Source organism: Dama dama, chromosome 26 (assembly GCF_033118175.1).
Source record: "Dama dama isolate Ldn47 chromosome 26, ASM3311817v1, whole genome shotgun sequence".
Lineage (NCBI taxonomy): Eukaryota > Metazoa > Chordata > Mammalia > Artiodactyla > Cervidae > Dama > Dama dama.
This window is the reverse complement of record NC_083706.1, coordinates 43,449,409-43,475,205: the sequence shown is the minus strand read 5'-3', so window position 1 is coordinate 43,475,205 and position 25,797 is coordinate 43,449,409. Positions and strand designations below refer to the sequence as shown.

The 25,797-nt window shown below is 38.9% G+C and overlaps 1 protein-coding gene across 4 annotated transcripts in view; it reads left to right on the top strand.

Annotated features, from left to right (window-relative positions):
• SYNE1 (spectrin repeat containing nuclear envelope protein 1) overlaps window positions 1-25,797 on the top strand; it is a 466,580-nt gene that overhangs the window by 403,853 nt on the left and 36,930 nt on the right. For all 4 annotated transcript variants that reach the window (XM_061130284.1, XM_061130286.1, XM_061130285.1 and 1 more), the window contains one exon: window positions 16,415-16,577. In XM_061130284.1, coding sequence (XP_060986267.1) covers window positions 16,415-16,577 — 163 coding nt within the window. The remainder of the gene's footprint in view (window positions 1-16,414; window positions 16,578-25,797) is intronic.

Below are 25,797 nucleotides of genomic sequence, written 5' to 3'. Positions count from 1 at the left end.
CAGGCAGAGGACATGGTTGGGGCTGGTGGGGTGGAAAGACCATAGGGTTCTGCTCCATTTCAGAAGGCAGAGTGAGAGAAATATAAAAGTCAAAAAGAAAAAAATATCTAAGGAGCATCCTTTGAGATGGGTATTATTGTTATACCCATTTTCCAGGTATGGAATGCTGAGGTTCAGGCTTGCTCCTGGTCGTGCACATACTGAGTGGCAGAGTCTGCATTCTTTGACTCTACAGCCTATGCCCTGCATAATTCTGCCTGCCAAGTTTGTGACTTCTTTGTCCCTGTTCTAGACAACGCAATTAAAAGGAAATTAGGTTATTTATTTCTATAGGCTTTCCTGGTGCTTTAGTGAGAAAGAACTCACCTGCCAAGGCAGGAGACGTGAGTTTGATCCCTGGGTCAGGAAGATCCCCTGAAGAAGAAATGGCAACCCACTCCAGTATTCTTGCCTGGGACATCCCATGGACAGAGGAGCTTGGTAGGCTACAGTCCACAGGGTCTCGAGTCAGACTGATGTAGTGGCTGAACAACGACAACAGCAATTATTTCTATAACCGAACTTCCCAGTTCTATTTGTAAAGTACTGATAGTGACTGTGAAAGATTTTGGGGATACAAAGACAGAGGCCCCTTTTTTCAAGTGGGCATATAGACATGCAAAGAAATCAAGTAAAATGACTCACTAAATGCCCTGATAAAGTATATCAAGAGATGGAAACTTAATGGTTCAGCTTAAACTACTTGAAGTATTTAGGCATATGTAGGTTTTAGAACCTTAATACCATGTTTAGCCTCACTTTTCAGGCACTGATAACCAAACCTTATTTCAGAGGGAGGATCTGAAGCCTTTGTGCTAAAAAAGTACCCTTCTTCAGGAAGCCGCCCACTTGGTAAACATCCCTGGATTTTTTTCGGTCAGATTATGACTCACAGATTGGTTTGCATTGCCATGTAATCCAGTTAAAGTAGTTAATATTCTTTTCCAATTTTTAGTGCTTCAATGCTGTGAAATATGGGGTTGCATGAAATCAAAATTTTTTAAAATCTAATTTAATCACAAGCAATTAGTTTAGCATATGCCCAGCTGTTAGCCAACATTATATAAAATGAACTAGGTGTTTACTCCTCAAAGTCATGCTTATTTATAACTTTTCTGTCTAGTTTTTGTTTGTTCATTTGTGTTTTGGGGGGTATATTTGGCCACACGACATGGCCTGTGGGATCTTCGTTCCCCTACCAGGAATTGAACCTTCACCCCTGTATTAGAAGGGAAGAGTCTTAACCACTGGACTGCTTGGGAACTCCTCTGTATAGTTTATTCAGTCAATAATTTTTTAGATATTACTTAGTTTATTCTTCCAAAGACATTAGTAAATTTGAACCAATTAAATACAGGGTATACAGGCTTCCTAGGTGGCCTGGTAAAGTATCCACCTGTGATGCAAGAGACTCAAGAGACATGGGTTCAATCCCTGGGTTAGGAAGATCCCCTAGGGTAGGAAATGGCAACCCACTCCAGTATTCTTGCCTGGAGAACCTCATGGACAGAGGAGCCTGGTGGGCTACAGTCCATGAGGTCGCTGAGTCGGACATGACTAAGTGACTGAGCAGAGAACACACACACAGTCTGGCATTTTAGTCACTAAAATGCTCATGTTTCTAGTTTTGTAGTTTCATTGTACACAGATGTATACATATTGTCCATTTCTAATGGTCTCTTTCCAACATGGACGGTATGACATACCGACTGTTGGTTTGTCCTGAGGTTTAATGCCACGCTGAATTCATAGTTCTTGGAGTGTCTCCTAAATGGCTCTCAGCCATCACATTTGCTTTCTTTCCATTGTTTGGTTTATTGGCATTTCGCTAGTGCACAGGCTAGACGCCCATCTCCCACACCCATCTTCAACTGTGACCTGCCAGTTGAAATACTAAGTTTCTATGATTCAGTCTCATTCGGTCCGCCTCCCTCTTCCAAAAAAAATTTTTTAACATTGATTCATTAAAGCAGAACATAATTTGTCTTTTGATATTTTTATGTTGTTTTGGTACTTCGGGGGGAATAGAGAAGTTGTTACTGAAGATGATCATATTTTCAGGTGAACAGCTTTCCAGCTAACTGGAAACGGGGGGAAAAAAGAAAGAAAGAAGATTCACAGATAATAACCTGTTATGTACGAATAGAATGCATAACTTTGAGTCAGCTTCCTATTACTAGTTGATTAGCTAGCTTGGACTATTCTAAGTGCACAGTAGATGTGTTTTGCATTGAATTTTTAAACTGTCACCAAGCTTTGTCAGCTTTTTAAGATAACAAAAAAATTTGCAGTTATTTTTAGGGCTCAATGGATAATGTTCCAGTATACTTTCTAGTCCTACTTAGTCCAATGTAACAGTGACTGGTTTACATGCTATATAATGGCTATTTAAATGAGCTGAAATGGAATATGATTCATCTAATTGAATGTAATTCAATTAGAATTTAATTTTAATTATGGTCAGTTGCACAAGGCACATTTCCAGTGCTCAGAAACCACACAAGGATAGTGGCTACCTTACTGGATACTGCAGACACAGAACATTTTCATCATCCCGGAAAACTGTTGGTCAGTGCTAGCCCAGACAAAAGCATTTCTGAGCTTTCACCTTTAATTAAGAGTCAACATAATTAACAGTCATCAGTGTAACTGATAATTTCTGTAATACTGTCTTCAAGGATTCTAGCTCTCATTTCTGAACCCTATGCAAAAACCCAAATGGCAGTTTCCCAGAGCCTGGACTGACAGAAAATGTCCTGTAGCCTTAGTTGTTCAGAGCTTCTAATAAATAGAGAATGCTTTGTTCAACGTTTCCCATCTTGGTATCTAGGAAGGTCAGACTCAAGTTGTTTACTTTGTTGTGATGACTTTTCTTTTTTTAGTTAACTGGACTCTCTAATAGAAGGCTATTCTTCTTTCCTCACCAAACCCAAAATAGTCATTACCAAAATGAAGCACACATTAGTTATGTGTTACTTTAATAATGAAATTATTAGTCCCCCGACTCTTTGAGATCCCATGGACAGTTGCCCTCCAGGCTCCTCTGTCCATGGGATTTCCCAGGCAAGAATACTGGAGTGAGTTGCCATTTCCTACTTCAGGAGATCTTCCCAACCTAGGGATCGAACCCAGGTCTCCTGCATTGCAGACAGATTCTTTACCATCCGAGTTACCAGGGAATCCAATTAAGTTATTATTTTAATAATAGCTTTATTGAGATTTAATTCATGTAACATACAACTTATCTATCAAGAGTATACAATTCGGTGACTTTTAGTATATTCCCAGAACTGTGCATCTTTCATCATTGTTGTTGTTGCTCAGTCACTAAGTTGTGTCCGACTCTTTGTGAACCCGTGAACTGCAACACGCCCGACAGTCCTTCACTATCTCCCTGAGTTTGCTCAAATTCACATCCATTGAGTCGGTGATGCCATCCAACTATCTCATCCTCTGTCGCTTGCTTCTCCTCTTGCCGTCAATCTTTCCCAACATCAAGGTCTTTTCCAATGAGTTGGCTCTTTGAATCAGGAAGCCAAAGGATTGGAGCTTCAGCTGCAGCATCAGTCCTTCCAGTGAATATTCAGTGTTGATTTCATTTAGGATTTATTGGTTTTATTTCCCTGCTGTCCAAGGGACTCTCAAGAGTCTTCTCCAGCACCACAGTTCCTAAGCATTAAATTTTTCAGTGCTCAGCCTTCTTTATTGTCCAACTCTCACATATGTACATCACTACTGGAAAACAAGTCTCTTGAGTTCCTCTTCACTTTCTGCCATTAGAGTGGTATCATCTGCATGTCTGAGGTTGTTGATATTTCTCCTGGAAATCTTAATTCCATTTTGTGATTCATCCAGCCTAGCATTTCACATGATGTACTCTGCACATAAGTTAAATAAGCAGGACAACAATATACAGCCTTGTCGTACACCTTTCCCAATTTTGAACCAGTCCATTGTTCCATGTCTAGTTTTAACTGTTGCTTCTTGACCTGCATACAGATTTCTCAGGAGACAGGTGAAGTGGTCTGGTATCCCATCTCTTTAAGAATTTTCCACAGTTTGTTGTGATCCACACTGTTAAAGGCTTTAATGTAGTCAATGAAGCAGAAGTAAATGTTTTTCTGGAATTCCCCTGATTTCCCTATGATCCAGCAGATGTTGGCAATTTGATCTCTGGTTTCTCTGCCTTTTGTAAACCCAGCTTGTACATCTGGAAGTTCTCGGCTCATGTAATGCTGAAGCCCAGCTTGAAGGATTTTGAGCATAACCTTTCTAGCATGTAAAATGAGCACAATTGTTCGATAGTTAGAACATTCTTTGGCACTGCCATTCTTTGAGATTAGAATGCAAACTGACCTTTTCCAGACCTGTGGCCACTCATTGCTGAGTTTTCCAAATTTGCTTGCATATTGAATGCAGCACTTTTACAGCATTCTATTTTAGAAGTTTAAATAGCTCAGCTGGAATTCCATCACCTCCACTAGCCTTATTTGTAGTGATGCTTCCTAAGGCCCACTTGACTTCAGACTCCAGGATGTCTGGCTCTAGGTGAGTGACCACGCCTTCATGGTTATCTGGGTCATTAAGATCTTTTTTGTAAATTTCTTCTGTGTATTCTTACCACCTCTTCTTAAGCTCTTTTGCTTTTGTTAGGTTCATACTGTTTCTGTCCTTTATTGTGCCCATCCTTGCATGAAATGTACCCTTGATATCTCCAGTTTTCTAGAAGAGATTGCTAGTTTCCTTTTCTATTGTTTTCCTCTACTTCTTCGCACTGTTCATTTCAGAAGACCTTCTTATCGCTCCTTGCTGTTCTCTGGAACTTTGCATTCAGCTGGGTATATCTTTCCCTTTCTCCTTTGCCTTTTGCATCTCTTCTTTTTTCAGTTATTTGTAAGGCCTCCACTTTGCTTTGCATTTCTTTTTCTTTGGGATCATTTTGATCACCTCCTTTACAATGTCACGAACCTCTGTCCATAGTTCATCAGGCACTCTTTCTATCAGATCTAATCCCTTGAATCTATTTGTTGCCTCCACTGTATAATCATAAGGAATTTGATTTAGATCATACCTGAATCACATAGTGGTTTTTCCTACTTTCTTCAAATTAAGCCTGAATTTTGCAAAAAGAGGCTGAGCCACAGTCAGCTCTGGGTCTTGTTCTTGCTGACTATATAGAATTTCTCCATCTTTAACTGCAAAGAATATTGTCAGCCTCATTTTGGTGTTGACCATCTGGTGATACAATGTGTAGAGACTTCTCTTGTGTTGTTGGAAGAGGATGTTTGCTATGACCAACGTGTTCTCTTGACAAAACTCTGTTAGCCTTTGCCCTGCTTCATTTTGTACTCTAAGACCAAACTTGCCTGTTACTCCAGGTATCTTTGACTTCCTACTTTTGCATTCCAATCCCCTGTGATGAAAACGACATTGGTTTTGGTGTCATTCTAGAAGATCTTGTAGGTCTTCATAGAACCAGTCAACTTAAGCTTCTTCAGCATTTGTGTTTGGGACACAGACTTGGATTACTGTGATATTGAATGATTTGCCTTGGAACCAAACTGAAATCATTCTGTTGTTTTTGAGAGTGCAGCCAAGCACTGAATTTTGGTCTCTTTTGTTGACTATGAGGGCTACTCCATTTTTTCCAGAGGATTCTTGCCCATAGTAATGGATGTAATGGTCATCTGAATTAAATTCGCCTGTTCCCATCCATTTTAGTTTACTGATTCCTAAGATGTCAATGTTCACTCTTCCCATCTCCTGCTTGATTGTGTCCACTTTACCATAATTCATGGATCTCAAAAACAGGAAAAACAAATACAACTTTTAAAAACTATGGAATGCCCCCTGTATACAAAAGTGTATGCAATATTAATACTTTCTCTGCATATTGCTACATGACAGAAGCTGGCAAACTCTCTTAGGGCCGAATTACTATATGACTAATATTTGAGGCTTTGTGGGCTGAAGAGCCTCTGACAAAGCCCTCTGCCGATAAATCCCAAAAGCAGCCTTAGGCAGTGTGTAGATAAATATAATAGATTTCAGTGATATTTTATTACCAAAGCAGGTAGCCAGGCATAGTTTCCAGACGCCCCTCGGGGGATGTAAAGATAAAAAAGAAAATGAGTCCCCAAACATAAGAGTGATAAAGCAAGGATACAGGGCTCCCCACCAGAGCCTTCCCCTTCCATTTCATCTTTGCTGCTCTCTCTCTCTCTGTCTGGACAGGCCAGCTCTTAATTCATCTCCATTTCTTCCTTTTCTCCAGATTAGATCAAAGTCTTCTTATCTAGGCTTTCTGTACACAGTCCGTAGCATTTCCCTTGTTTATAATAAATACCCATTTTGAAGGTTATTGAAAGTTTCTTTCCTCTGTTGAGATGTCAGTGTATCAAACTTGATGAGCACAGTAACCCCAGAACCTAATGTAGTTCTTTGCATATGGTAGTCCCTCCAGTATTTGCTGAGCTGCTCAGCCTAAGACACAGCATGTGAAAAGTTCCCTACATACAGATAGGAATATAGCAGAGCCTGGGCTTGGGGCTTCACTTGCCTGCGTTATAAAATGTTTCTGCTTCACCTGCACTGTGATATTTGACAAATTACCCATCCTCTCAGTACTTCAATTATATGGTGTAAAGGGTTATCAGGAGGATTAAATGAGGTGGTACACCTGTAAACCACTTAGCACAGTGAGGCGCTCAGTCAATAAATGTCAGCTCTCATCCTCGAGGGAGTTGAGAGGCTCCTGGAGAATAAGGAGGGCTTGCAAAGTTGAAGCAGCTGCCCTCAGTAGGGATTTCAGTCCAGTGGGAGCTCTGCCCAAACTAGAGGAAAAAGAAACAGTAATTCTTGGAATTTGTGGCTGGTATTACCTCATGGTGATCCATTCAGAAAAGTCAAGCCAGAATCAGAAATACTTTGATGCAGCAAGCTCAGAAATGATACCATTCTAGTTTTAGTTCACCTTCCTCTGGCTGTGTGACCTGGGGCTTACTGTATAACCTCTCTGAGTCCCAGATTCCTCATTTTCAAAATGTTCATTAAAATAACTGCCACTTCTCCAATGAGACAACACAGGGGAAAGGATCGTGTATACTATCATATACTATATGTGCCAATCTTATTCTTTTAGGTCATTCCATAGTTTTATATAATGTGATTTATCTAGTATTTTCCCTACTGATGAAAATTTATATTATTGCCATTTTTTGCTACTACAATAATTGTGTTTAAAGCCTTGCCTTATATTTAGTTCATTGGGATAAATATATTGTGCTAAGAATAGTGAACATGGGGAAAAAATTAGCCCATGGAAAAATGTAAATATAGTAAAAGGGAATTAAACTAAGGAAATAATGGCAATGAAAATTTTATTAAAGATCTGTTTTTTTTTTTTAATGTTGGTAGTAATCAAGAGAAAACAAATTTGCCTTCTATTATGGAATTATGACCAATATTTTCCATCTTGATGAAAATAATATATCAGTAAAGTGATTGTTTTATAAAGAATGAAAATATTATATCTTTAATTGTAGCATTTTAAAAATAATTTTATTTTTAACTAAGTTTTGTAAATTTTTTTTAATGTAAAAATTCAATTTTGTTTCTTTTATAGAGAAAATATACTATAAAATTTTTAAATTTTTTAAAAAATATTTTAAAAGCAATCAACTCATATAACCAGAACCAAGTGCTTTGTTTTATTTTAGTTAAAATTCATCATATTGGCCTTTAAAAAAAAAAGCTTAGCAAATGTTTATTGCCTATTTATTTATTTGTAAGTTATTTGTGTGTATGTATTTTAAAATCCTAAGGATTTAAAACAGATAGCATTGTTCACTTTTATTTTTTCAATTACCAGTAATGAATCACTTGGGAGCTTATTTCCTTTAAAAGTTTAAATTATGAAGTTTATATAGAATCAGTGCAGAAAACTTAGAAATTCTTGCAATTCCATCCCCCCCCCCCCAAGTTAACTGAAATTCCACAAAGCTAATGAACATATTTTTTTAATTACCTTAAAATAAACATGTTATTTTTGCCACTTTACATTATTATTTTTAAAAGGACAAAGGTTGAGGTAAGTGGAAAATAGTATTCCTTCATTCCTTTTCCTGCTCAAATAGTCTATTCAAAGGTGAAGACCAGTCACTTTTCAGCAGACTTTCTTGCCCAGCCCATCTTCCCAAACAACCCCTTAAACTCCTACTTACATCCCTTAGCTGGCAAGCAAACTGAAGAAACATAAAAGTTGCTCCTTTTTGCTACTACAGTTTGCTGTACTTGGGGCGGTTTTGCTTGTTTGTGTTTGGGTCATTTGTCTTTTCAAATATCTTTTCCGGTTTAACAGACCGCCTGTGAGAAAAGGGGGAAGGTCCTTCCAGAATGGCGGTGTGTCTGCAGCCTGTCTTATTTCTGCTCCCTTCTTTCTTTAGACCTGGAGCCTCCCCCTCCTTCCAGATTACCCTGAGCCTTTCCCCTTCTTACCCTCGTGGCCTACATTCCAGGAGATCAAGCCTGGCACATGTTAATGAATGTAGGTTTTATTTAGAAGCATGACCACTTGTCACTTAACTGCTCAGTGTCATATTATCAGGCAGAGACTTACCGACATTTGTCTGGAGGGAGCATTTTCATACTTCCATACACAGACCGGGGAACCTTTCATCCCCACGCAAGATTTAGCCTTTTGCTCTGCAAACCTCACTTTTGCAAGTGGATGCTTCATGGTGGTGGCGGAAGATTCTTGTGCCCCGAGGATGGCAGAGGATGGCTGTGCGGATGCAGACCTCCCGGACTGTAACTGCAATGTCGCAAGGCAGGCATCTCCTTGAGTTTCTTCCCGTGGGCATAACTTTCTTGTTACGTGGGGGTGATAGGATGGATGCTGGAGCTTTAATCCATAATTGGTTTTGCCAGTGTTAAGTGGGGATGACTGGTGTTAGGAGGTTGTTGGCCATGGACTCCTAAGAGTTATTTGTCGGTTTTTCTTGTCCCTCTAACTGGCCTGTGAAGCTAGATGGAAAGGTTAATGGGCTTTGTTATGGCTCAGGATCCAGTTGTCTCCGGACTGGAATCGTCACATGAGGGGTATGGTTACAGTAGAGAGTCTGAGACACAGGAAAGGGATTCAGAAAAAAGGTCCAGTGGAAAGATCCTGTCAGTCCGTCATCTGTTATTTAAAGGACAGGCTGCTGCTGAAACTAAAATTCAGACACGGCTAGTTTACACTTTTGTAACCGAAAGTGTTCCCTTTGTGAAATTAAAAAATCTCTCATGTTTCAGCAGCCTGGAGGGTTGTGTGTGTGAGAGAAAGTTGTTTCTGTTTAGGTATGTCAGTAGGTTTTGGTCACTGACTAATACAAAGGTTTTCAAACATATGTGCAAATGGGGAAATACATGTCTAAAATGGTAATGTAGTGCATAATGCAGATATTTACTTAATGATTTTTATTCAGTTAGAATAGCATTACATCAGGAATTTTCACTTTATTTTTCAACATATTTTTTTGTACCATAGCATCCCCTGAATAAACCCCTACTGGTGAATAGAATTATTAATGGTACCTTTGGTTCTGATATATTGAGCACATGAATTATTTTGTTTGTCTGTTTTGGTTTATATATCTACTAAACTTGTCTGAAGGAAAGTAGTGAGGTATATATGAAATGTGTATGTATGTATGCATATATGTGTATATTCATGTGGCAATATTAAGAAGCCATACAACTGGAATTGGTATTAGAGCCCTTCTCAAGAAAGATCAAGTACTCGGGAAGCAGAGGAGACTGAAAGAGGAAGCAGGTGCAGGGACTTACAGATAGACCAGGTTTGCTAAACTTACCCAGACGACTGACATCTGTAAACACTTATTTTGAATTATAATCCTGGATGCTACCAAAAAGAATGTTGCTCAAACTTCTTACAATGATAGATAAATAAAACTATTGTTGACACTTCAGTCAAAGTTGCCTTTAAAGAAATAATGGAAAAAAAAAAAAGTGGGACATTTCTCTGAGAAAAGAATGATCCCTGTCCCACCAATATCAACTTTAAAAGCTCAAGGGTGATGTATGGGGACTTTATCCCCCACCTCCTCTTAGCTTATATCAACACCTCCCGCCCAACACTTATGCATACATTGTATTTTGCTATTTGTGGTAAAGTGCACTTTTTGAAAAATGGGAAGGGAGAACCACTTAAGCATTCACCCTCCCTGACTTTACTAAGATTTACACATTCACTTGAAAGAGGAACTTGTCCTTAATGGACTATATGAACAAGCATTTCCATGTCACGATGCCCTTGACATATTGCAGTAACTGCTCTGACTACTGGAACTCCTTCGTTACTATACAGGATTACTGATCTGTAAATTATTTGGCTATTGTAGACAATATCTGGGGGAACAGTGTTTATTCATAGCCCTTTGTGTCCTGGATCATTTTTGTAAGTGAATTTGGAACCAAGAAAATCAATTAATTCTTGTCTTTAACAAATATATCATTAGCAAATGATCTAGAAGAAAATTTAAGTATACATTTAATGTCAAATAAATTAAAATATGTTAACAAAACAAAAATATTTTCATTAGAATACCAATTATTAATGTTTGCTTGCTTGCTTAGTCACTCAGTCGTGGCCAACTCTTTGTGACCGGTTAGACAGTAGCCCACCGGACTCCTCTGTCCATGGGATTTTTCAGGCAAGAACACTAGAATGGGTTGCCATTTCCTTCTCCAGGGGATTTTCCTGACTCAAAGATTGAATTTGCATCTCCTGTGTCTTCCTGCATTCCAGGCAGATTCTTTACCCTCTGAGCCATCAGGGAAAGTAGATATTTAAATAGAACCCAGCTTTGTGCAAGGTACTGAGCTTAGTATGGCAGCCAGAAATGGAAAGAGAAAACTCAAAGTGGAAATTCACAGTTCTGGCTTTCCAGGGAATTTCCCATGGGAAGGAAGAACATGAGCATAAATAACACCAGAGAGTTTGGACGAGAGTAAGAAGGAAGCAGGCACAGAGTAAGGTACCCTCGAAGCCTTTAGCTCCACACAGAAGCCCGATGCTGTTGGAAGTTTACTGTAAAGTCCCATCCCAAAGCATGGCCAGCATTCACATCCCACCGGATCTGAAGACAGGAAGCTGGTCCAGACAGGAAGCTGAGAGCACATTCTTAACTGGGGTAAAACCAGGACAGACATCTCAGGTCAACGGGCCACTCTTCAGTCCTATTCCACTGGCTTTATTGATTGTAGACTGTCCTTTCCATGTGGGACACTGAGGCAGGATGGCCAAGGTCATGTTAAACCCCAAGCCCGTGCCATGATCATTGTTGGTAGGATATGCACCCTGAACTTCATGCCCAGTAGCTTCTCTGACTGACCTTCAAGTGAATTTTGTCTGACATATGAGAGAAATGTGAGTTGGTTGTGTGTAAAAGTCCTTGGAATTATTGTTCAAGGCTAATGTTTTCAAATGCTCTCAAGACAGGTACAAATTATACTTAGAAAGCTAATTAGAGAAGTCTTATCTTGAATGGAATTACAAGTCATGAGAAATATATTGTAACGCATGTTTTCTGTTCCCTATCAATTGAATATATTGCAGAATATGAACATAATTTTTAAATACACATTTAAAAAAAATAATGTAAGGTAACACACCCTAGCATGCCTTTACACACTGGAAATTTTATTCAAACATAAGGGGTTTTATTATAATTAATGAAATATAGATACTATCAAGAACTGAACATAGTGAAAATCCTTTTAAGCATTCAAACAGGAAAAGTGAAGGTGTCATGACTAGATTTTCATTTGCGAGAGAAACATTGATTTACAGAAAATGTAACAGAAGTGATGATATCTATTTTAAGCAATTAAAAATGAATAAAAATTCTCAACATAGTTTGGTTATGAGACAGTTTCTTCAGAAAGGTGACTCCTGACCAGAGAAGCCTATCAGAGTTATCTGGGGAGTTATGGGAGTGAGGAGGTGGGGAGAGAGTTTCTGTTGCAGATACCTACCTGAAATATACCACATCCCTAGAGTTGTTGTTACTACTGTTCCTTTTTTCTGCTCGGCATGCGGCGTCTTAGCTTCCCAACCAGAGATCGAACTTGTGGCCCCTACAGTGGAATCAAGAGTCTTAACCACTGTACTGCCAGAGAAATCCCTATCACATCTCTAGAGTTTTAAAAGACGTACTACTCGACATTTTTTTCCAAGCAGATACTTCTTTAGTCGAGCCAGATTGACACCTTGGAAATGGAAGTATTTTGCTTCTATGTCATTTGTTTCTATTACAAGCAGTGTCAGTTAGGTGACTACATTTCCTGAACAAAAAAGTCTACAATATATTTTTTAAAAAGCTTATGGTCTAAAAGCAAAATTGAATTTCAAATAAGGGCTGCATCAGAAATCATTGATCATGTGCTCCTCTTCCCCATCCCCTTTCTTTTCAGGGCATTCTGTGTATGTACATGCAGCTGTGTCAGGCCATCCACAGGGACTCAATAATGTTTTTTTGCTACTATTACTTGATATTAACAGAGTTGAAAAGTACTATCTGTGTCCCTCTCAAACTCCTGCTCACACTCTGCCCTCACTGGGAAATTCCTTTCAAAACTTATTTATCTATCCATGCCCTTGTACCCTTGACCCTGCCTCCTATGCATCCTTGCTCCGTCATCTATATTCATGTATCATTTCCTGCCTTTTTCTTCTGTCTTTGGCTCTTATCTCATGAGTTCCTTTTTCTCTGCCTACAAACACTCTAAAGTGATTCCAAACTTTCAACTGCATTAAACAGAACAAAAAATAAATTTTTCTTTTAGCCAGATAATTCTACCTGTTTTGTACCATATTTACTCAACTTCCCTGCCTGCTTTCTTAAAATAATTAACAATCCCCTTTTATCATAAGCGTGTTTCTGAAGCCAAATGCCGCCTGCGTTCTGTTTCCACCGTGTTTGCCAAACTACTCACTTGGGGTCAGCAGACCACTTCCAATGGCTCTTTTTAGGCCTCATCATTATGTCCTACTCTGCCTGTGACTAAGCAGACCTGTGGTTCCACAATTTAGCACACCTAAGGCTTGCTTCTTAAAAATGGAAATTCCCTGGCCACATCCCCTGAGGTTCTGGCTCCATAGGACAGTTTTGGGGTGTAAGGAGCTGCACTTTCATGAGGGAAAGCAGGTGAACTCTAATGAAGAGGGCATTTAGATCATTTCCTGACCAACACTTTCTTTTTTTAATTTTTTTCTTTTTTTAAAAAAATTTTAAGATAACTTTTAGTGACTCTAAAGTAATTTTGTAGCTAGTTTGTATAACATAAAATTTGGAAACATGCAGACATTAACCTGCACACTAATAAACATTTCTCATCTTTTAAGATCACTTTACTGTGGCACGCCGGGTTTCTAGACACCTGACAACCATGGCCTGATACTGCTTTTTGTTTTTTAATTAGTAAATTTACAATATTATGTTAGTTTCAAGTGTAAAGTGATTCACTTACATGTATATATGACACTACTTAAAAATTATTTCTAATTGAATGTACTTGATATATAGCATTGTGTAATTCTAAGGTGTACAATGTATTACTTTGATACATCAATAATTTATAATGTGATGGTCATTATAGCAATATTTATCACAGTTATGCTCTTGTTCTTTATATTCATTTTACTATGCATTCAATCCATGTGGCTTATTACTGCTCATGACAAGTTTGTACCCTTAAATACCATCAGTCTTATTCCCCGGTCCACAAGTTCTTTCTTGAAACTTTTCCCACCTTTAGTTTTATGCTACACTTACCTGCTTCACCTCCTTCCTTTCTAGTTATTTTTTCTTCACCTATGATTCCCCCTCCTTTAACCTTTTAAAGTTCATTCTTCTTAGTCCATCCACTTTCAGAATGAAACACATCCTTTCATTAGGCTTCAACTCTATGCCACAGTATATAAATCAATGCAATATACTCTGTCATCTATTCTGGACCTAAGAATTATTATTTCCATACATGTCTAGCTGATCCTTCAGACTCATCATATCCTAAACTTTGTGCCCTATTAATCCCTAGAGCTTGCTCCTCATCATGTATCCTCTAAGGCAGCAGCATCCATCTAATCATTCAGTTGGAAAAAACGTCATTTCTAGTTTCTTCTGTCTCACATCATGATGATTTGTGAATTTAGCAATCCAGTCCTTGCCTCTAACCCCACTGTTTGAAAGTAGGCTTTTGATGCAAACCGCTTAAACTATTCTATTTACTTCTTAAACTGACTCTTAGAACAGCCTTGCCTCAAACTTCTGCATTCAAAATCAGAACCAATCTTAACATTCTTCCACAAATAGATCTTGGAAAAAGTTCTTATTAATCTTTAAAACTACAGACAAATTCATTATCATGTCACTGTGGGAGCTTTATAATCTTACTCCCATCCACCCATCAGCCTTTTTTTCCATTTATTTTTATTAGTTGGAGGCTAATTACTTTACAATATTGTAGTGGTTTTTGCCATACATTGACACGAATCAGCCATGGATTTACATGTGTTCCCCATCCCGATTCCCGCTCCCGCCTCCCTCCCCATCCCATCCCTCTGGATCTTCCCAGTGCACCAGCCCTGAGCACTTGTCTCATGCATCCAACCTGGGCTGGTGATCTTTTTCACCCTTGATAGTATACTTGTTTCAATACTATTTTCTCAGAACATCCCACCCTCGCCTTCTCCCACAGAGTTCCAAAGTCTGTTCTGTACATCACCCATCAGTCTTGTATCTTAGCATTTCTCATCTCTTTTCCGCTTCTCTTCCCCATTCTTCCACTCCTAATCTCCTGGGTGCTGTGATTCTTTGCCTTCAGAATCTCAACTTTTCTTCTCTATGTTTTGGAAGCCAGAAACATTCTGCTTGGCTTGTATCTGCCTCTCAAGATGCAGCTCACATATCATTTCTTCATTTTCCCTTTTTAGAAGTCTAAGCTTCTCAAAGGCAAGAATGAAACTTTAGTTGTCACTGTTAACCTAGCACTATACATGGTTGTAGGAGGAATAAAGAAATGAACAAGTGGTGAATGAATTACTAATTACTAATTACTGAACTAATTGCTAATTACTGAACTAATTACTGAACGTGGCAAGACAGAATTGATCACCCCTTAATTATTAGCCAGAAACTTGGTTCATTTCTTTAGTTTAGCTCTTATCATATTGTTATATTTCATTGTTTCCATGCCAGATTTCTGATCAGATTGTACATTTCATTAAGAAAATAATCAAATCATTTATTTTGTCTTTCTGGCATCTTACTTCCAAAGTGTTTACACATTATTGTTAGAGAAATGGCAGTCTTAAAGAAATGAGTTTTTACTCCTTCTGGAAAGAATGGGAAAACAGCATTTGTTATTGTTGTTTTTAGGCATGCCATGTAGTGAATACTGGGCTTCCCATAGCAAAGCCATAAAGAATCCTCCTGCCAATGCAGGAGATAAAAAGAGAATCGGGCTCAATCCTTGAGTTGGGAATATCCCCTGGAGTAGGAAGTGGCAACCCACTCCAGTATTCTTGCCTGGAAAATTCCATGGACAGAGGGGCCTGCTGAGCTACAGTCCAAGGGGTCACAAAGAGTCAGACACAATTGAGCATGCATGCCATCACCACCATAGTGAACACTGTACCGAATTAGGCTCTGCAAGTGAAAGACTGGATCACAGTAGGTCTGGCACCTGCCTTCTGCCCCTTGACAATCCAGTATGTCCTTACTTACCTATGACACGATCTGGCATCATGAAAACTCAAATTGCATAAGTGCATGCGATAACTGTCTTCGTTGAACTAAGTTTCTGCTACAGTGTTGCTGAAACACATCCCAGTGGAGCTGAAGTGATCAGAACCCTGGATAGGTGATCTGTTTAGTGACAAATCATCGGCAATATTAACTTTTTCTCCCAGTTATTCTTGGTAGAAGTATACATTATATTATTTGTGAAAGTATGTTGTATAGATTATATTATTAATGAAGTCATGATTTCTGTGACAACTAGAAGGTTTCTATCACTTATATCATGATAGCTGTGTTGAGGATAACCATGGCTGATACTCTTTTTAATGTTTCCCATGTACTGACACCTTCGTTATTCACCTAATTTGAATCTCATAAATACTGTTACTTCTCTATTTTATAGATGAGGAGACAGACACCGGAGGGCTCTGCCACCGCCCGCAGTCACACAGTGGGTGGCTGAACCAGGCTGGACTCTGCGTTTAGACCCAGCGCTGGCTTCTGCTCACGAGGGAATCATGAGTGAGGCCTTCTCCCTGAAGTTGACGTCCCTCCTTTTCTGCCCACAGGGTGAAGAAGCTGAAGGAGACTCTGGTTGCCGTACAGCAGCTGGATAAGAACATGAGCAGTCTGAGGACGTGGCTAGCCCACATCGAGTCAGAGCTGGCCAAACCCATCGTCTACGACTCCTGTGACTCAGAAGAAATACAGAAAAAGCTTAACGAGCAGCAGGTAAAGTGTAAAACAATAGAAGGAAAGAATCAATAGGTTCCTGAAAATTTGTCCTCCTGGGCAGAATAGAGACGTGAGTGTGAGATGGTGAATTGGGATGGGAAATCTGGAGGAAGCTGGGCAGGATTGGCAAGAAAGGGGAGGCACTGGTTAAACAGGTGTTTGGGGCAAATACGTTTCATGTCCTCACAGAGCTGACTCTTTTTTAAAAAATATTTATTTGTTTACTTGTGCTGGGTCTTAATTGCAGCATGTGGAACCTTTAGTTGTAGCAGGTGGGATCTAGTTCCCTGACCAGGGATTGAAGCCAGGCCCCCCTGCACACAGAGTTTTAGCCATTAAAATACCAGGGAAGTCCTCACAAAGTTGACTGTTAAGTAGATCTGCCATCATCAGGTTAATGTCATGGGTCCTCCAAGAAGCCATCCTAAGATGGAAGCTTGGGTTGAGTGCTAGTAGTTTTATTTATTTATTTATTTATTTGTGAGTCACTAACCCACAGCCATAGTCCTAGGAGCCCTTTTCTGTGTTCTGCACACAGTGTTTTAGAGAGAGATCACAGTGCATACTTATCTAGTTTCTGGAGTCTAAGTAATTTAGTTTTGCAAGGAGGATTGCATGACCTACAGACCACAGACTATAATGTCATCTTCACGTGTGTAGCAAACACAGCACCATACCCAACCCAACAAAGCAAAAGAGAGTGACCCTGAAAAATACATGCAGAAGTGATTTTGACTTCCCACTCTCCTTGCTGATTCTTATTCAGCATGCTAGACTCCAGCTGTCAGTAATCAACGCCATACATTCCCCCCTAAGATGTATTGCTATTTCACGCTTTTAAATTATCTTTGAAAATTCTGCCGATCTCAGTTATTCCCGTTACATTAAGCCATTTTATTCAAGTTCCTTAATTTTACAAAATGTATAAACAGACCTATTTCTTCAGTCCTATGAAATGTTTTACGTACTTTATAAACTATTTAAATCAAAGAGAACAGATATTAAAATACAGTTTTTAGGAGCTGGGGTTACTTTGATATTTAAATTAGCATTTCTTTTGTAAGAAATTGTTAGCAGGTTATTTTTCACTTTTTGTAAGATTAAAACCCTCTAAAGGACTCTGATGAGTAACTCTGGGGGTTGTGGTTTGCCTCAAGTTTCCCACATTTTCCTGGAGAACGTGGTAATGATATGGACAAGCGATAAGAGTTAAAGTGCTAATGGCCGCTATTGTGATTTAGCAAATATGAGAAAACCAAAACAGTATCTAGTTTAAAATGGTAAATTGATGATATGCACTTACAGTTCTACCTGTTACTAAAACTCCAATAAAATGATAGTAAAGGGCATAAAAGATCAAAACCCACAACATCAAAAAGAACAGAAAAGAAGATGATAGCGCTGACAGACATCCAAGAGAATTTGGAAGGTGGATAGTAGATAAACAGCGATGGTGCTAGCAGAATGGAGGAGGAAGACAGCTGCTTCCTGCTGCAGATGGCATTCCCAAAAGTCTCACTCAGGAAGTGGAACTATCAAGTCTGCAGGGCTTTAGAGGGAAGATTGCTTGAAGGTCAGAAAAAGGAGTGGTTCAATGAGCAGATTCTGCCTAAGCCCAGCTAGTCAGGCAAACCAGAGGGACCTTTAATTTGATAATACAGGACACCATCGGTGCTTGAACCACTCTATTAAAAATAGAGGGAATAAGTGGAAGGCTCTGTACCAAATGGTCTGACTCCACCACACCGCATCCTCTCTCACGCTGTCACTAGCCAGGCTAATCCTGCAGCCAGGATTGGTGCAAGAGTTTCAAAATCCAATTCAGTTACGCTATAAAAGCCCTCTCCCTCTCCAAAATAAAGTGGAAAGGAAGAAATGATCAAAGTAATGCAGGAAAAAAATTCCCAAAATGAAAATTAAACACTTGTAGACACAAGTAGACACAAGTAGACACAAACCCTACAAGCGCCCCCAGAAAATTAACACAAAGCAAAGCTATTACGAAATTTCAGAAGACAGTGGATAAAGAGATTTTAAGGTTTCCAAGATGAAAAAGTTTGATTTCTTCAAAACCATGATGGCAGCTAGTATACAGTGGCAGAATGCCTTCTAAAAGTTAGAAGGTTGTTTATGATTTAGAATATTACATCTGCCACTTAGTAGATAAAATAGTTAACCTTCTCTGCATACATTCACAAGAATCTAATGAAAAGTATTCTATGTATAGTGAAATGAGAGGAAAAATGATATTCAGGAGAGAAAGAAGGAAGTCCCCAGGATGATGGTAAAGGAAAGTCCCAGATAACAGTCATTCTGTCATCTAGCAAGAACCTGTCCAGACAGGAGTAGGGAGTCTGGGCGCCCTAAAAGAGACGTCTCCAAGGAAGAAAACAGCTGAACTCAGGGACCTGATGGGCTTGACCATACTGGAAGGAGCTTTTATTAAAAGAAAAAAAGTTATTTTGTATTGGGATGTAGCTGATTAACAATGTGATATTTCAGGTGAACGGCAAAGGGACTCAGCAATACTTACACATGTATTCATTCTCCCCCAAACTCCTCTCCCATCCAACCTGCCACATAATATTGAGCAGAGTTTCCTGTGCTATCAGTAGGTCCTTGTTGGTTACCCATTTTAAATATAGTAGTAAGTACATGTCCATCCCAAACTCCCTACCATCTTCCCATCCTTCCCCCTGGCAACTGCAAGTTCTTGGAAGGAGCTTTATTAGCACCATAATAGAAAGGAGTTCTTGGAAGGAGCTTTGTTAGCACCATGAGAGAAAGAATACAATACAAATTAGCAATACAGATTCTAAAGAGAAAAAGAGAGCAAGGGAGAGAGAGAGAGAAATGGAGAACTATTGATTTCAAAAAACAAAATGTTGTATAAGAAAAGAAATATAACCATAGCATATTTTGTAGATCAAGTGTGAAAAATATTAAAGAACTGTAATCTTGCAAAGAAATGATTATTGCTTTAGCTGTAAGAGGTGCTAAACCAATAATTGGAGCCTGGTGAGTCATGTAGAAGTTTATTCCTTCCCTACACTAGACGCACCGATAATGTTTAACATTTAAAAATCAAGAAATACTAATATAAACATGTTACTTAGAAAAGCAGAAGTAAAAACCAGAAAACTGAGCTACAAGAGATTCTTCATGTTTCTGGTGAAGAATCTGATGTGAAAAGGGCGTTACTTAATTAAAAGATCAGTAGGTTTTTAATATATTAATAAATGTTCATATAGACTTTTGAAGTTTAAAGGCAAAAAGATAAACAACTATACACTAACAGTTAAAAGTAAAGAATTTCTGGATTCAAATATTGGCCTCACCACTTTTTTATGTGACTTGGAGCAAAGCAATGAACTCATTTAACCCTCAACTTCCTTACATATAGGATGCTAAGAATCAGAGTACATGACTCACAGTGTTATTACAGAAGTTAGCAAGAAAAGCATTTAGCACAGTGTCCAGCACAAAGTGGGTGCTTAGCAGATTTTACTTTAATCATATCATATTTACTACTATCCTTTATGGAAAATATTTGACCATAGATTTTTTAAAAAATTATAGCATATTGGATCCATGCTTTAAAAAAACAGAAAAAGTAATCTGTCTCCAAAGGGGAAAAATTCTGACAAATATTTAAATGGACAGATTAAATTGATAAGAAATATATTTTCATTCATTGCCCTATATAGAGTTTCTATATGTCTGTCTTGCCAATGTACTTCGTTCTTACAAATTTAATTGGGCAGAAATACATAGAGACTTGAGGTGGCTTCAGAGGATGTTTTGTCAAATTTCTCTGTGTTATAAATGAAAAATAATGAATCCAGAGACACTGGGGCAATTGGAGACCATTACCAATGGAAGTTAAAGCTGAGACTAAAATTGTGATCTGTGTTTGGTTTCTTATATAATTATAAAATCCCTCAAGCTTTATTTTTTAATGTTGATTTGAACAAAAACTTTTGAGCAGAAGCACAAGGAGACGTTTCTCCAGTATTTACTGTGGGAACCTGGCCAGGCACCTGGAAGTAAATCTCACCAAACTGTGGATGGCGCCCATGACTGGGTCGATCAGAGGTGTCAACGCTGGGCCTCCAGCCATGTGTCGGAGTCTGGGTTTCACACACCAGAGCTGGTTCCCACCACGGTTTCCACTCTTGAGTCTCTGCTCTGAGAGAGACTCAAAAGCATATAGAGGAGTGATGTCATCAAGATGGTGGCCTAAGCCATTCCTGACTCAAGTTCCCGTCACAAGAAGACCAACACGCAACCATCCATAGACAAAGCACTACTGTGAGAACCCCAGAACCCAGGGGGAGGCTGTGGCACCCCCTGGACCACAGAGACTGAGACACCCCATGTTAGAAGATGACAGGAGTGGCTGTACTCTGCCCCCGTCACCCTCCCCAGGCTGGCACAGCCCTGTACCAAGGGGACCCCCCAGGCCTGTGGTTTCTCCAGTGGGAAAAGAGAAGCCAAGGTGGACATCTGGCTCCCCCAGAATTGTGTGATGCTTCCCAGGAGGCCCAGTGGGGTCTCACTTCATAGGGAGGAAATCTGTAGGGCTCATCTGCAGGGGATCTGATAAGATGGAGAAGGTATGGGGGCTTACAGCACCCACACTCAGGTCTTGGTGGAACTGCATTCCTGCTTCCAGCTGCACCCAAGGAGAGATCCTAGCCAGCACCTCTGCTCATCAGCAGAGCCCAGCCAGTGGCCCTGTCTAGCCTGCAGACTCACTTGGCAACTCTGCCTGATTTGGGTCCCCAGACAACTGGCCTTGATCTTTCTCAGCCTGCGCAGAGAGGCAGATGCTCAGCCCCGCCCAACAGCTGAGCACTGTCTCCACCCAACCCCACCAGGAAGCCTGGCCAGAGAACCCAGGCAGCCACGGAGCCCATCCAACAGCCTGCTTGGGCAGGAAGCCAAGCCAGTAGCCCTACCAACTGCTGGGCATAGCCTGTGGCCTTGTATAGCCAGGGAGCCTGAACAGTGACCCTGGACAGCCTCTGCCCAACCTATAACCCCTACTCAGTGATGGAGTCCATCTGAGGGCCTTGTCTGCTTGCTCAACACAGCCTGAAACCTAGGCTATGGCCCCACCCAACAAGAAAGCCTAGACAACAAACAGCTCGACCATGAAGCACAGTCCCTAGACCCACTCACTGTGGGATTCAGCTGGAGGGCTCTCTTAACCAGAGAGTCTGGCCAGTAATCTTGCCCAACAGGGGAGCACAGCCAGTGACCTACCTGATGGCAAAATCTTGTCTATGGCCCTGCCCAGCGCCAAGGCTGCAGCTGCGCATGATCACAGAGCATAGGCTGAGACCCCATCAAGAGCAATTGCAGAGACCAGCCTATAGCCCTGCACCATCATAAGTCCAGCCAGTAGCCCTGCCCTGCCAGTAAACATCGCTTGTGACCTCACATGATCAGAGGTGATTGTAGGGCCCAACAAGCAGCACACCCTGCCCCACCCCAACCTCAGAGCCTGGAACATTTTCCAGGATAGATTATATGTTAGACCACAAAACAAGGCTCAATAAATTCAAGAGAGTGTAAATTACATCAAGTATCTTTTCCAACCACAATATGAGATTTGACCTCCATGGCTGGTTCAGGTTGATGTATGGCAAAAACCACCACAATATTGTAAAGTAATTAGCCTCCAATTAAAATAAATAAATTAATTAAAAAATTAATAACAGGAAGAAAGTTAGAAAATTGACAAATACATGGAAATTAAACAACCAGCGGATCAAAGAAGAAATCAAAGAGAAATTAAAAATATCTGGAGATAAACAAGAAAGGAAACACAACATACCAAAACTTAAGGGATATAGCATAAGCAGTTCTAGGAGAAAAGTTTTTAGAGATAAAAACCTATATTAAGAAAAAATAAAGATCTCAAATAAACAACCTAATTCAACTCAAGGAACTACTAAAAAATAAAATAAAATAAGCAAAAGCTAAGCCCAAAGTTGACAGAAAAGAAGAAATAATAAAGAGTAGATCAGAAATAATGAAACGGAGAATAAGGAAACAATAGAAAAGATTAACAAAACTGAGTTGGTTCTCTGGTACTATAAACAAAATTGACAACAAATTTTAGCTAGATTAACCAAGAAAATAAGGTAGAGGACCAAAATAGATTATTTAAAAATTTATAAATGAAAATGGGAACATTACAAGAAATACCAAGGATCATAAAAGACTACTATGAGCAATTATAATCCAACAAATTGGACAATCTAGAAAAAATGGGTAATTCCTAGAAGCATACAATCTACCAAGAATGGATCTTGAAGAAATAGAAAATCTGAACAGATCAATAATGAATAAAGAGGAGGAATCAATAATCAAAAACCTCCCAACAAAGAAATGTCCAAGACCAGATGGTATGACAGGTGAAATCTACCAGAGACTTATAGCCAATTCATCTCACTTTTTCAAAAAATTGAAGGGAAGAGAATGCTCTCAAACTCATGAGTCCAGCATTACCCTGATACCAAAACCAGATAAGGACACCATATGAAAACTATCAACCCATATGCCTGATGAATATAGATGCAAAAACTCTCAATAAAGTACTGGCAAACCAAATTCAGAGCACCTTGAAAGATTATACACTGTAATTAAGTTGGATTCATTCCTAGAGTGCAAGAATGTTTCAACATAGGCAAATCAGTAAATATAATACACTGCATTGTCAAAATGAAATAAAAATCGTATAATCACCACAATAGATGCAGAGAAACCACTGACAAAATTCAAATGATAGCTCTCAACAAACTGGGTGTAGAAAGAATGAACGTCAACATAATAAAGGACATATGTGACATACCCAAAGCTAACATCATACTCAGTGATGAAAGGTTGAAAACAAGACAGAGGTGCCCACTCTAACCAGTTCCATTCAGCATAGCACTGGAAAGCCTTGTCAGAGAAATTGGGCAAGAAAAGAAATAAAAGGCATCCAGATTAGAAAGGAGGGTATAAAATTGTCTCTGTTTGATTGTGGCCTGGTCTTGTATATAGAAAAGTGCTGAAGACTCCACCAGAAGCCTTTTATAACTAATAAATTCAGGAAAGTTGGAGCATACAAATTCAACATACCAAAATCATTGTGTTTCTGAACACTAACAGTGAAGTATCTGGAAAATAAAGAAAAAATTCTGTTTATAATGACATCAAAAACAATGAAATACTTGAGGAATAAATTCTACAAAGGAGGTAAAAGAAATGTACTCTGACACTCTAAGATATTGATGAAAGACACTGAATAAGACACAAGCAAATGGGAAGATATCCCATGGATTGGAAGAATTAATATTGCTAAAATGTGCATACAAAGCACATTAAATGCAATCCTTGTCAAGATTCCAATGGCACTTTTTACAGAAATAGAAAACAATCAAAAAAATCCTGAGAGTCATATGGAACCAAGAAAGATCCCTAATAACCAAAGCAGTCCTGAGCTAGAACAAACCTGGGGGCATCACACTTTAGGATTTCAAATTAATATTACAAAACTTTTGTAATCAAAAAAGTATGGTACTGGTATAAAAACAAACACATAGATCAATGGAACAGAATAGAGAGCCCAGAAATAAACCCACACATGTGCAGTCAACTAATATTTGCCTAATAAGGATTCTCAATGGTGAAAAGATAATTTCTTCAAAAAATTGTGTTGGGAAAACTGGATATTCACGTTCAAAAGAGTTAAACTGGACTTCTATCTTACACAACATAGACAAATTAATTTGAATTGATTAAAAACTTAAATTTAAGACTTGAAACCCAGAGGAAGATATAGGGAAAAGGCTCCTTAACATTGGTCTTAGCAATGACTTTTGGAAGTTCAACCAACCAAAGCAAAAATGAAACAGGTGAGACTAAATCAAACTCTGAAGCTTCTGTACAGTGAAAGTCACAATCAACCAAATGCAAAGGCAACCTAGGAATGAGAGAAAATATTTTCAAGCCACATATCCTATCGAGAGTTAATATCTAAGATGCACAAGAAACTCATATATACACCTCAATAGCAAAACAAACAAACAAACAAGTTATCCAATTTAAAATTGAGCAAAGGACCTGAACAAGCATTTTCTAAAAAAAGATAGTCAAATTGCCAACAGGTACATGTAAAGATGCTCAACATCACTAATCTTGGTAGAAATACAAATAAAAAACACAGGTATCACCTCACACCTGTTGGCTGGCTGTTATCAAAACACAAGAGATTAAAAAGTACTGGCAAGGATTTAGAGAAAATGGAACCCTTATGTACGGTTGGTGGGAATGTAAATTGGTGCAGCCACTATGGAAGAGAGTATAGATGTTCCTCAAAAAAGTAAAACTAGATCTACCATATGTTCTAGCAATTCCACTTTTTGAGTATGTATCTGAAGGAAATGAAATCACTATCTTGAAAAGATATCTCCACTCCCATGTTTATTGCAGCATTGTTTACCAGTGAATACATGTAAACAACCTAAGTAGCCTTCAACAGATGATGTTTATCTTTCTTGTTTAAGGCAGTGAATTTGCCCAGAGTTCTACCATTTCAAGTCTTCTATATTACCATATTAACTGCACAGAGCATAACAAAATATATATTATTTTTCTGTTGAGCTTTTAACTCAGTTTACTCAGAGTATTCCATTATTAAAAAGGAGGCCTACTGATACCATGTTTTGCTTGTCCTATTCATCCAGGTCCTCAAAGTATTTTCCTTTTCTCTTATACAGTTCTTGAATTTGCCTAACTTTTCTCTTGATAATTCCTCAACTTATTCAGTTGGGATTTATATTCTTCTATGTAGATTCTTCTTCCTGTTTTTCTCCTTAATACCAGATCCCAATGTCTTCTTCACAAATTGTAGCTTACTGTTAAATGCAATAACAGTGGCATTGATTAACTTTGGAGATTTCATAAACTAGACACAAGAAAATAGCTTCTGTCAAATATTTCTGTTTCACTAAACTGTCCTTTCAATCTCTTGCACAACCTCTTTCAGTTATCTGGGCTTTATCACAGGAATTGCTGGTCCTAAAGTATAAAATATTACAAGAATTGAACATTATCATCATATTTCATATCTTCCTGTTTCTATCCTACATTTAAATTTGATCATTGAAGAAGCTGCTGATAATGGTTGTCATACATGATAGAAAACCAAGGTCCCTTAAAC